Below are 13,823 nucleotides of genomic sequence, written 5' to 3' on the forward strand. Positions count from 1 at the left end.
TTCTGAGCCTTCGCTTCCATCGGTGATAACCACCTTGGGGTTTTATTTTCAAGTAAGTCTTTATATCTTGTCCAGACATTAAACAATGCTCTTCTGACAATATGGTTTTTAAATGCTTTGTGAGCTTTAACCTTGTCATACCACAGATATGCATGCCACCCAAAAACATTATTGAAACCTTCTAGATCTAAAATGTCTGTGTTCTCAAGAAGCAGCTATTCTTTCAACCAGCAAAATGCTGCTGATTCATAGTAAAGTGTAAGGTCTGACAGAGCAAATCCACCTCTATCCTTAGCATCAGTTAATATTTTAAATTTTATTCTGGGCTTCTTGCCCTGCCAGACAAATCTAGAAATCTCTTTCTGCCACTTCTTGAAACAATCCATTTTGTCCAAAATTTGCAATGATTGAAATGAAAATAGCATTCTTGGCAATACATTCATCTTTATAACAGCAATTCGACCAAACAAGGAAAGCTTCAGATTTGACCATATTTCAAGATCCTTTTTCACTTCTGACCAACATTTCTCGTAATTATCTTTAAACAAATTTAGGTTCTTAGCAGTCATGTTAACCCCCAGGTATTTTACTTTCTTTACCAATGTTAATCCCGTCTCCTTCTGAAACCTCTCTTTCTCGATCGGTGTTAAATTTTTCTCAAGAACCTTAGTCTTTAACTTGTTCAACTTAAATCCTGCAACTTGACCAAATTCCTGAATCAATTCTAATACTCTTTTAGTACTAGATTCTGGCTCCTGTAATGTCAATACTAAGACCCCTCCCTTTTGAGATCCACCGGCCAAGGAGAATTCCCCCCCCAAAAAAAGGCCAGCAGATGTGTGTGCCTAGGCCATCTGGGAAGGAGGCTGAGAGTGAGGGAACACAACTGTCCCCCCTGGAAAAATGGTGAGGGGTCATTGCCACACCGTACTACATTTTGAATTCTCCATTGTTTACAAGGTCTTCTATTATGAATTTCTAACTTCACCAATATACCACAGGCCCCTTATTATCCACTGAAAGGGAATTAAACACAATAGTTCTGAATATGTGACAAACACATTTTCTTCTTCAATTCCACAAGGGTTCGCAAGCATTGAATAAATAACTACATTCCAACTTGGTTATGAACAGGGCTATAATTAAAGCTGTGGCTTCTCAAAAATCCCTGTGGACTTTCAGTGGCCACTTGCAAAAGTAACGGAAAGGATACTAAAATTACCAGAATAATTTAAATAGGTTCTGGGAGCCTCAAGTCTGATCTTGGATAGTCCCAGATTGTAAATAAAGTACCATTCAAATGAGACAGTTTTTATCTTGGAGAAATAAATTATACTAATGCTAGGGAAATAGTGGTTTCTGCCTAGAACAAACAGTTGCCTTTGAATTGAGAATGGTGATTTTAGTGTTCTTGCTGCTGGAACTGTTTTCTTACAAAGTATGTCAGGCTCACTTAGAGAAATGCAGACTCCAAGGTCCACACAGTCCACTTCACATGTATCATCAACCAGGAGAGTTCCTCATTGGTGGCATTGTTTCCCATGGTGGCTTCATCGCCTCTCCAGCAACATTCACTGAAGAACCCCCACCAGCGCTGCCTGAAGAACTTGTGTAAGAACTAAGCCACTCATTTATTACAGCAGAGGAATGATCAAACCTAGAGTTTGATCATTCTTCTAATTTACCGGGGGAAACCACTTTAGATTTGAATGGGACTTTTGGTGAGGCAAAAAATTTCAGGAATCTCTTGTGAATTAAGACAATACGGGGTAAATTCCTATTTCTGGATAGGGAAATGAATAGAAATGTATTGAAATCGATGTATATTTGTGTGTCTGGGAGAGACCCTTTGAATAGCCAATGCTGATAGACTTTATCTGAACTCGAGTATAAGTAAGAATGAATTTTTAAAAACCTGTTCTGAAACTGAAGGTTCTTATGGTTTCATTTTTTTTTATCTTAGGCTAAGGTTTGTTTCATCACTGAACGGTACTTATTAAGAAGTATAGTATTCAGTGAATTCCAAGGACCATCACTGCCTTATGAATATGAGGACATTACAGGGAGAGAGCAGAGGGACCAGAGATGTTGTAAGAGTCAGAAAAAGACCTCAGGCATGTAAGGGAAAACCTCCCATTACCCCACATTAGCAACCCCTGCTCTAGATACTATTAACCTTAAAAAATTGGAAAACTGGGGCAAAAGTAACATGAATTTCAATAGGGAGAAATGCACAAATCTAAGATGAGGAACACTTGGCTTGCCAGTAGTTTATGTGGAAAGGTTCAAGGGATCTCTATCAACAGAAGTATAGTGTCCTGATGAAAGGAATTAATAGTACTGCTCTATTCTGCCTTGGTCACCTGGAGTCCTGTGTCCAGTTCTGATCACCACAATTTAAGAAGGATATTGACAAGCTAGAATATGTGCAGAGGAGGGCAACAAAGATGGTCTGGAAACCAAGCCTTATGAGGAGCGGTTGAGGGAGTTTGGTATGTTTAGCTATGATGAGACTGAGGGGAAATATAGCCATTTTCAAATATCTCAAGGGCTGTCACCAGGTAGATGGAACACACTTGTTTTTTCCTGCTCCAAATCAGGGTATTCAAGTTACAAGAAAGGAGATTTGAACTAAACATCAAGAAGAACTTTCTATTTATAAGAGCTGTTCAACAGTAGAACAGACTGAGAGTTAACCCCACTGAACTCAGTATGATTAACTACTGTGTTGATATGTAAAAGGAAATAACTGTTGATGTTCCTACTGAAACAGTTTGCAACTCTCATTCTAGGGTGGTGCCTAAGGGTTACCAGTACATCCTGGCCTTGGCATTTGCAGTCAAGGAGATCAACAAAGACCCTCACATCCTACCCAATATCACCTTGGGCTTCCGCTTATATGACAGCTATATCAGTGCAAGGAGCACATATCTTGCCACAATGCTGCTTTTATCAATGGTGGAGAAATTTGTCCCTAACTATATATGTGATGTTGAAAATAATCTGACTGGGGTCATTGGGGGACTGGATTCTGAAATCTCCTTTTATGTGGCCACTGTTTTGGATATCTTTAAGATCCCGCAGGTAGGACACCTATGTACAATACCTCTATTAGCTTGCATAGAGAAGGAGGCAGGTTCCTTGGCATCAGTTCAGGGTGTATCAGCAGTTCAGGGTGAAGATGAAATTGGGCGCAGAACCATGTACACCACCTTGAGATCCTTGGAAAATAAAGGTGGTACATAATTATAATGAAAGAAAGAAAGAAAGAAAGAAAGAAAGAAAGAAAGAAAGAAAGAAACCTGAATAAGAGGAAAGGTTGCAATACCAGAAAAAATATGTCACTCCCCCCTGTCTGACACACATCTAGACCACTGATATCCCAAAGCCTCTGATGGGAGAGTGGGCTTCTACCGCACCAGCTGTTTTTAGTTATGTAGCAATTTCTACTAAGTGAGGAGGGCATCCGAATTGAGTTGCTGTTGGAAAAGGGAAATTGCTTGCAATTCTGACATAGACAGACAATGTTTAGGTGATCTGCTGTTTGGGGTATGGTATGTATGTTTCCCCATTCAGTTTTATCTATTGTACAAGACCCTGCCAAATTTTACAATGACATAAAAATTTTTTTTTCTTTTTTAATAATAATAATAATAATTTATTTATACCCCACCTATCTGGCTGGGTTTTCTCCAACCACTCTAGGCGGCTTCCAACAAAATATTAAAATACAGTCGTCCGTCAAACATTATAAGCTTCCCTAAACAGTAAAATAGACACAATGACAATGCCCTGCTTTAGTCATCAAAGTGTTAACAAGATTTATAAATAAAATAAAACAAAACAGACACAGTATCCCTCTCCAGTCATCAAATCAAAGGTTTAAAAACCACAAATGGGAGATGATCCGAGTTTTCAGCTCATCTGCATGTTTGACTTTTGTATATGTGAGAGAGAGCCACAAAACCCTGAAACATTGGCAAAGGCTATATTTGACTAACAGGTTCTCCACATAATGATTATGAATACTGTGAAAGAACTCTACTTTGTCTCTTCTCTTCCTCCATTTACTTTTAGCTCATTTATGGCTCGGCTCCAGTGATGAATGATAAAAGCCCAGGGCTTCCCTTCTACCAGATGGCAGCCCCAGAAGCCCTTTAGTATGAGGGAATTCTCTCTTTGCTTCTGCATTTCAGGTGGACATGGATTGGAGTCATTGCAACAAACAATGAGAATGGAGAAAGATTTGTGCAAACTATTTCGCCCATGTTTACCAACAGTGGTGTCTGCTTTGCATTCATAGAAAGAATCCCTGATTTCAGTTTTATTTCTGAAATGTATGGCTTGCTAGAACAGGCGACCAATATACAAGACAAAATCTTTAGCAGCAAAGCTAATGCAGTGGTGACCTCTGGAGAGTCTTATTCCATGGCAACTTTTAGATGGCTTCCATACTTATCAAAACATGATGACTTGATTAATAATGTAAAAAGTAAAGTATGGATAGTAACAGCCCAGGTTGAGTTCGCTTCATTTGTCTTTCAAAGGAACTGGGATTCAGGAGTATTCAGTGGTGCTATATCCTTTGAAATTCACTTCAGAAACCCACCAGGATTTCATCAGTATGTTGTGCACAGAAACCCTTTCAGCACAGATGGGGATGGTTTTATCAAGGACTTCTGGCAACAGGCCTTTGGATGTGTATTCCCAGATATCACTTCAGACAAGGTGGAGGGGAATATTTGCACTGGAGAAGAGAAGCTGGAGAACCTTCCTGGATCATTTTTTGAAATGAGCATGACAGGCCACAGTTACAGCATCCACTGTGCTGTTTATGCCATGGCCCATGCTTTACATGCCATGTCCACATCCAGACTCAGACACAGAGGAATGGTATATGGATCAATAGGGAAGAAACTGAATACACAGTTTTGGCAGGTAAATGTTGTTACATCCTCAACAGTCAGAGTTCTGTTGCTTCCTCATAATCAGAGTTGTGCCCAACACTAGGGGAGGAGGAGTGCATGACATCACAGTTGACCTATCACCCCCCCCTACGTCTTACCTTCATGAAAGGGATGCACTAGGGTGAAGATGCTTCATTCTGGATAGTTGGGGAGGTATTGGTGTAATCAAAGCATGTGCCTGGGTAGAGCAAGGCTTGGTACGATTCTCGCCACTGGCCCCTCCTGCCCCAGAGTTCTTGGGCTTCTGGCCCTCCCTGCAATTCTTCTGCAGGTGGCCTTCTTTCTCACACTTCCAGCAATTTCACTCCTCCAGGGCTGCATTTTGTGATTAGTGCAAATCACACGGTCTGTCTGAGAGGAAGCGTGAGAACTGGATATAGCCCTATCTGTATGTATTATGTGATGTACTTTCACTTTTGCCTGTTCTCTCTCAGAGCTGGATGAGAAAGAGCACCATGATTCCTTGTCTGTGTTGTTGTTATTGTTGTTGTTTAGTCGTTTAGTCGTGTCCAACTCTTCGTGACCCCATGGACCAGAGCACGCCAGGCACTCCTGTCTTCCACTGCCTCCCACAGTTTGGTCAAACGTATGTTGGTAGCTTCGAGAACACTATCCAACCATCTTGTCCTCTGTCGTCCCCTTCTCCTTGTGCAGTCCATGGGACTCTCAAGAGTCTCCTCCAGCACCATAATTCAAAAGCATCAGTTCTTCGACGATCAGCTTTCTTTATGGTCCAGCTCTCACTTCCATACATCACTACTGGGAAAACCATAGCTTTAACTATATGGGCGTTTGTTGGCAAGGTGATGTCTGTGTAATATAGTGTAAATAAAGAGTAGTTTAGAGCTATGATGCTTCATTCTTCTTGCTGTGTTAAGCCAGAAGACCAGTGTGCATAAACCAAGCTGGTTTATGTCTCTGGAGCGCCATGGAGAAGAAGGTGGTGCCTTTTCCAGAGCAATGCTCACCGGAGGACGCTCGGAGAAATGGAGGAGGGGGCTGCTGATAGCCTGGAGGGTTCTCCTAACAGTCTTCACTCTGGCACATCCTTTTGAGGATTACGGTTTTATTTTGGAAATATTATACGGCAAAGGCATCCACCCCCCACTATGTTGAATATGTATGGCTTCACAAAATGCTGTCACCTTAGTCTTTCCTCTAAGAGTTCAAACATTTGGGCAAAGTCCAGAAATGAATTTATAACTCTGCTGACACAGGAGAAGGCACTGATATGATGGTTTCCTAGATGATTCCCCACATACTGTGCCGCTTGCAAATCTGGACTATGTAATGGCAGTATACTCCCAGAGGAAAGGGAAATGATGGTTGTGTCCTATTTTGAGTGGTTACTGCCCTGTATTTGAGGAGAAAGCATTTGTATGAGAGAAGCTTTGCAGCCCATTGAAATCTGCATTCACAGAAAGGAAGTAGTGGTCATAGTCAATAGAGAGGTTTGGCATTCTCTCTAGCCCATATCCACCAAATCCTTCCTCAGAGCAGGTGGCTGCACAACACAGTGTCTCATGGAGAGGGAGAAAGGGAAAGATGGAAAAGGGAGTGTGGGGAAGAAGGGCTTGAGATGTGGGATATTAAGACTTCTCTAGGCATATTGAATATGCCTCTCTAGGCATATTGGGATGCGGGTGGCGCTGTAGGTTAAACCAAAGAGCCTAGGATTTGCCGATCAGAAGGTCAGCGGTTTGAATCCCTGCGACGGGGTGAGCTCCCATTGCTCAGTCCCTGCTCCTGCCAACCTAGCAGTTTGAAAGCACGTCAAAGTGCAAGTAGATAAATAGGTACCGCTCTGGCGGGAAGGTAAACGGTGTTTCCATGCGCTGCTCTGGTTCGCCAGAAGCGACTTAGTCATGCTGGCCACATGACCCGGAAGCTGTACACTGGCTCCGTCGGCCAATAAATCGAGATGAGCGCCGCAACCCCAGAGTTGGTCACGACTGGACCTAATGGTCAGGGGTCCCTTTACCTTTACCTTTAGGTATATTGAAAAATAAATCACATCTCTCAGAAATCATTTGCATCATATTTACAAATATTTTGTTTGATAACACTTATTTCAACTCACAATGTGCCAGAAAATGTTGGTACATCTCTACAGCTACTTTGCAAAAGCCAGTACAGTGGTACCTGGGTTAAGAACTTAATTCGTTCTGGAGGTCCGTTCTTAACCTGAATCTGTTCTTAACCTCAGGTACCACTTTACCTAATGGGGCCTCCCACTGCTGCTGCACTGCTGCCGCCGCATGATTTCTGTTCTCATCCTGAAGCAAAGTTCTTAACCTGAGGTACTATTTCTGGGTTAGCAGAGTCTGTAACCTGAAGCGTCTACAACCCGAAGTACCACTGTAATCGAAAACAATGAACTAAAAAAGAAAAGGGTGGGGAATTTTTACTTCCAAAATGTAACAGAAAAACCACAGGTGTGATTTTCTTTCTTCTGAAAACTGAGAACAGGCATCTCCTACTGAGAAACAAATGTCCAGTTTGCACATCATTATAAAGTTTATAATGAATGTGGAGATTGCTCCAGCCTCACTCCTCCACTAGGATGAGTAAACAAACAATGACTCCTGACTTCGTGATAAATCCAAGCTGGTGAATTTGGTTTGGTTTGCTCAAACAAACCACAATTAGTAAGCCAAGAAGAAATAGTTGCTCCTGCTTTTGTTCAGGAAGGAGCAAAGTATGAAAAACCTCTGCAGTTCATAGGTTTACCATGACACGGAAATTGGTTTGTTTTATTAAAGTTCTATCTTCATCTGAGGAGGATCACAGGGGGCTGTGGGTCCATCCACTATTACTAAGTAACTACAGTGGTACCTCGGGTTACATGCGCTTCAGGTTACATACACTTCAGGTTACAGACACCACTAACCCAGAAATAGTGCTTCAGGTTAAGAACTTTGCTTCAGGATGAGAACAGAAATCGTGTTCCCACGGCGCGGCAGCAGCAGGAGACCCCATTAGCTAAAGTGGTTCTTCAGGTTAAGAACAGTTTCAGGTTAAGAACGGACCTCCGGAGAGAATTAATCACTTAACCTGAGGTACCACTGTATACCCTGAATTTCCTTGGTAAAATTTGTCCTTTCCTTGTGAAACTTGTAATATTATTTATGTTCCTTAATTAAAATGGGTCTGAGGAAAGCATAGTTGGAGACAACACTAAAGTTGTTGCCCTCTGTTATAGTCTCAAACCGTCTAGGAATGACCTCTGTTTCACACACTGCAAAGACATTTCTTAGCAACAGAGCTAAGTCTTAAAGGGAATACAAAATAAAGACCAGGTGAAGAAGCACAAAGTCACAGTCATCTTGATCATACAAGTCACATATTCTCAGTACAAAAAATGAACTTGGGATGAAAGGAGGTTTGTCTTTAAGATACGCCCAACTGGAAGCCACAAAAGTTTATTGCTCTTATCAGAGAATAAGCATGATTCCTTCACACTTCTCATATTTTCCTACAATTTGTTCTGAGATGACTGGGGGGGAATGTCTGTGGGCCTTTAGCCTAGTCAGTCATGCATTAACGGCAGTAGTATCAGCTGAATCCAGCATTACAAGGCTTAGGTAGCGTCAAAGTTTTCCAATACATTGTTTAAAATAACAAAAGTTGGCATGACTGAAAACTTTTGTCACCATTTTTTAAAAAATCACAGTATATTGAGAAGTTATGACATCATCAGTTAACCTCAAGAAATTGAGCATCGAATTTAATATTTTGGTCCAATTCCCCATTCCATAACATTAAACAGTGGAAGCGGAGGTAGACAGGGAGAGAGAGAGACTATCAATAATTTGGGTGGGAAACGGAGACTGGCTCATTTGTGAAAGAAAATGGGATGGCTGTCTCCATGCTTGGACCTGACTCCACTCACAGTTGCCCAAATCACCGCCCACCATTCGCTGAATGCTCTGCACACAGGAAAAAAGTTTGCTCAGCCCTGTGTTAGACTGTAGCCTTTTCTAACACCTGTCTTTTCTGTTTTCAATCTAGCTCCATCACTTTCTGAGAAGTATCTCATTTAACAATACTGCAGGAGATGTGGTCTTCATCAACCAGAATGGAGAGGCAGCATCTAGCTTGGATATTGTCAACTGGATCATATTCGCAAACCAAAGTTTCCACAGAGTGAGAGTTGGGAGGATAGATCCACAAGCTCCTCCAGACAAAAAAATAACCCTTGATGAAGATGCCATAACATGGCACAGTTGGTTTAACCAGGTAGGGCCACATTTTTATCTAATTCAGAAGAGATTCAATATAGTTTAAGCAATAATTATCCACCTGCCTGTCTAATCACTGTCTTTTGAACTGCAAGTTTCTGATTAGTGGATGGCCAAAGCAGGGTGACCAACTTCAATAAAATATTGGGGAGGGGGCAGGTAAGCCCCACCACTACTTCTATGTACCTTATGTATCTAGCTTGTCTGCTCTCTCTGTCTTCTCTATGGCCCCCATGTGGGATCCAGAAACATTCTGGAGAAAAGTTAATGTGCCACTAGATGCCACTTTCCGTTCACTTCAGCACCATCTTCAGTTTAAAATGCAAAATTCATTACATTAACAAAAATCATTGAAAATGGTAGAGGAGAGGGCCTGAGCATTCACCAATGAGCTGTATGAGGTTGCCATAATACCACACTGGGAATCCCTGGTTTAAAGATTTGGATAAAGCACTTTATAAATAAAGAAGCCAATTTACCATGTACCGTATTTTTCGCTCTATAGGACGCACTTTTTCCCCTCCAAAAATTAAGGGGAACTGTGTGTGCGTCCTATGGAGCAAATGCAGACTCCTTGGCATCAGCGATAGCAACACGAAGCCACCGAAGTGCAGAGGCAGCGCTCCCGCTGTGCTCCGGAGGCTTCAGGTTCCTTTTGCTGAAGCCAGGAGAGCAAGACTCTCCTGGCTTCAGCAGAGAGGAAGAGCTGTGCAGCGCCCCTTCAGCGAAGCGGGAGGAGAAATGGAAGGGGCTCCGTTTCTCCTGCCGCTTCGCTAAAGGGGCGCTGAGCAGAGATGGGGAGAATTTTCCCCCCTTGTTCTCCCCCTCTAAAACAAGGTGCGTCCTATGATCGGGTGCGTCCTATAGAGCGAAAAATACGGTATATCCCTAGAACAGTATTCCCTGTGGAACACCCTCCCTGCAGATGTCAAGGAGATTAAAGACCAACACAACTTTTTAGAAGGCATCCAAGGGCAGCCCTCTGTTGGAACAAGGAATAAAGGCAAATATTTCATTAAGGAGGTTACAAAACAGAGGAACCCTTTTACTATAAAATACAGTTAAGCAAGACTAACAGTGTAAACTTACCTTGGGGAAACTGATTGCAATGAAAATAGCGAAAGCTAGGTTGTCTCACCCTAATAACAACCCTTCACAGACCCCCACCACAAGCTTCATCCATACAAATGTGATTTTTACTTCACACTATCTTCATCTGAATGTGGATCAGCAGGCCCAAGTCAAATACCAGTTTTTCTATGAAAAGGCCTGGACACAGGAGGGTATGTTTTCTTTCAGCTAATCATGGCCTTGGCATACACTTCCCCTGCACTAGAGGGTGTACATCTGAAAGACCAGTTAGCTATCCAGTGGATTTTTGCATGATCATGTTGACCTTGAAACAATCTTACATCAAACAGTGCACACAGGAGGTCAGTTGGACTAATAAAATGGGTTCTTTTTCTTCCCCTCTGAAAGACTGCAACCAGAATCCTAAGTATGTAAAGAAAATTATTGCAAAATAAACCAAAGAAATTGGGATTTCTTTATAAATATTAAATACTGGTTTTGAACTGAGTGAAAGACTATGTATGAATTGATAAGCCCCATGATTTTGCCTTTCTTGTGAGAAAAGTGGAGAAATGAAGTGATTGGGAAAAGGAGGAAAAAAGTGAAAACAGACAGCAGCAGCAGGTTCAGGATACCACTAGTCTTCTAAGGGAGCCAGTGGAAGAGGTGGAAGCAGGAAAAGTGGTGAAGATACAGAAAGTGAAGGAGGGGGCTGAGAGCAAAGGTGTGAAGAGCATAGGGAATGGATGCATCAGTCTGAAAAAAGAGAGGTATCTCAAAATATGTATTCCAAAGCATATTTTCCCCTTAACATGTTCAGTGCTAAATCTCTTGGATAGCACCATTCCAATTCATGTATTTGTCCAGAATTTGTCCAGAGATGCCTACCTAGTGGACAACATACTAAGAAGTAACGATTATAACAAGATTAACAGGGACACTAGAGTAACTTCAAAGTGTGCCTCCACAACCCAGAACAATAGAGGAGATATTACATCACGTCAAACATTACTACTACTAAAAAGAAAAGTAGCAATTGCTCTTGGTAGAGGCATTCTGTGTCAGTTTAGAAACATAGAGAGGAGCCTTAGAACCTGAAACATTCTGAACTCATTATTCTCTCGATGATTCTTCTGCTCTTCCATTTATGGATTAGATTCAGCCTCTTTCTGTCTGTACTGAGACATGTCTTCCAGGATCCAGCAAGAAAGTGAAGGAGGGACAGCCCCCTTGCTGCTATGATTGCATCCCATGTCCAGAGGGGAAGATTGCAAACCAGGATGGTAAGGGAAAGAATTTGATTAAATGGGTCCATTTGCCTGAAAGGTGTCAGGATGGCTGAGGTTAAGTTTCAAAAGAAGATAGAAGTTATTGTATGTGTGTCCCTGCCTCTTGGTGGTCATTGTCCTTCAGATATTGGTGGTAGCAGTGGCGTAGCGTGGGTTGTCAGCACCCGGGGCAAGGCAAGTAATTTGTGCCCCCTAACCCGTGGATTTGTGCCCCCTAACCCGTGGATTTGCGCCCCCTAACCCTAACCCCCAGATGTTGCGCCCAGTGCGGCCAGCCCCCCTGCACCCCCCACGCTACGCCACTGGGTGGTAGTAGCAGTAGTAACAATAATTTATATTCAGTCTATGTGACTGGGTTGCCCCAACAATGCTGGACAACTTCCAACAAATTAAAACATCAACCACAGTAAAACTTCAAACATTAAGTGCTTCCCTATATAGGGCTGTGTCTTCTAAAAGTCAGATTGTTGTTTATTTCCTTGACATCTGATGGTCAGACATGCTTAGGGTGGGCGCCACTACAAAGGAGGCCCTGTGCCGGGTTCCCTGTAACCTCACATCTTGCAATGGGAGAACTGACAAAAGGCCATCAGAGCTTAATCTCAGCATACAGGCTAAACGATGCGGGTATACAGGGTCAAAATTTAGAGAGAGAGTTGGAATATGTTAATCAAATGATAATAAAATTGCATTGAGAGTAGCTAGGTGGTATGTGGCTCAAATCGTATCCAGACTGGTCCTTGTCACTCCTTCCGACTTACATAAACTGCACTCAAGCTAGTGTGATGATACATTCAAATATCATGAGGAGGAATGGCCTTGCCTGTGTCAATTATAGGACGACATCACTGTGAACCACATAACAGAGTACTGGACATATGTTTTATTTTGAGCTGAGCTCTTTTCTTCTCAGACAGAAAGTAAGCATTTCAGCAAGCTGGCGTTAAAGGAGCTAAGGACCATATCCTTATTTTTTCCAGATATGAATGACTGTTATAAATGCCCAGACAATGACTATCCAAGCAAGAACCGGAATGCATGTCTACCCAAGGATATCAGCTTCTTGTCTTATGAAGAACCTTTGGGCATCAGTTTGGCCTCTTTCTCTTTTTTCCTTTCCTTGATCACAGCTCTGGTACTAGGTATATTTATGAAACACCACGACACACCCATTGTCATTGCAAACAACCGAAACCTCACCTACACTCTCCTCATCTCTCTCCTGCTCTGCTTCCTTTGTGCATTGCTCTTCATTGGCCGACCTGAGAAGGTCACATGTCTCCTCCGGCAACCAGCTTTTGGTATCATCTTCTCAACCGCTGTTTCTTGTGTCCTGGCAAAAACCTTCACGGTAGTTTTGGCCTTCATGGCTACAAAACCAGAATCCAGGATGAGGAAATGGGTGGGGAAAGGACTAGGCCACTCCATTCTCCTTTCCTGCTCCATAGTTCAAGCAGGGATATGTACTCTGTGGCTGGCAACTTCACCCCCATACCCAGATGTGGACATGTACTCAATGACAGAAGAAATTATACTAGAATGTAATGAAGGGTCTGTAACAATGTTTTACTGTGTCCTCATCTACATGAGCTGCCTGGCAACTGTAAGTTTTGCTATGGCTTTCCTCGCCAGGAAGTTACCAGACAGTTTCAACGAAGCCAAGTTTATCACTTTCAGCATGTTGGTCTTCTGCAGTGTTTGGCTGTCCTTTATTCCTTCCTACCTGAGCACCAAGGGAAAATACATGGTAGCTGTGGAGATCTTCTCCATCTTAGCCTCCGGTGGTGGGTTGCTGGGTTGCATCTTTTCCCCCAAATGTTACATAATTGTTATGAGGCCTGAGCTGAACAATAGAGAACAGCTAATAAGGAAGAAAAATTAAAGAAATAATAAACCTGCCCTTTGCTGTCTTTCGTGCTTTTCTCTGTGTGTACAGTAGAATATTTGGAAATATAAGTTCAGCTGCTGCCTTTTATAATTTTTTCTAGAGTCCAAATTCCCATAGTTGAAAATTCATTTGTAGCATGTGCTAACAAGAACTCAAAGCAATTCTTGTCAAAATATGTGCAAGTTAATCTTTATCTGTCCTTAATTCTGAATGATCAAAGTTCTCTTACAGCTTTCAACATAATAGGATCTGTGAAACTGTACAATTGTGGCCATGGAATATACGAGTACTCATTTATGAATTATTGTTTTGTACTGCTCACAGTCATATTTCACCATCAACCCATCCATACCCAAGAACGTATAAA

At 42.1% G+C, this 13,823-nt stretch overlaps 1 protein-coding gene across 1 annotated transcript; it reads left to right on the plus strand.

The window, feature by feature from the left end:
* Window positions 1–1,393: 1,393 nt before the first annotated feature.
* LOC128398964 (vomeronasal type-2 receptor 26-like) lies at window positions 1,394–13,450 on the plus strand. The gene is made up of 6 exons (XM_053360226.1): window positions 1,394–1,611; window positions 2,793–3,203; window positions 4,197–4,938; window positions 8,979–9,206; window positions 11,436–11,562; window positions 12,549–13,450. Exons 1-6 carry the CDS (start codon window positions 1,394–1,396, stop codon window positions 13,448–13,450), a joined length of 2,628 nt encoding a protein of 875 aa, XP_053216201.1.
* The last annotated feature ends 373 nt before the right edge of the window (window positions 13,451–13,823 follow it).

The sequence above is a fragment of the Podarcis raffonei genome, chromosome 13, assembly GCF_027172205.1.
Source record: "Podarcis raffonei isolate rPodRaf1 chromosome 13, rPodRaf1.pri, whole genome shotgun sequence".
In the NCBI taxonomy this organism is placed as follows: domain Eukaryota; kingdom Metazoa; phylum Chordata; class Lepidosauria; order Squamata; family Lacertidae; genus Podarcis; species Podarcis raffonei.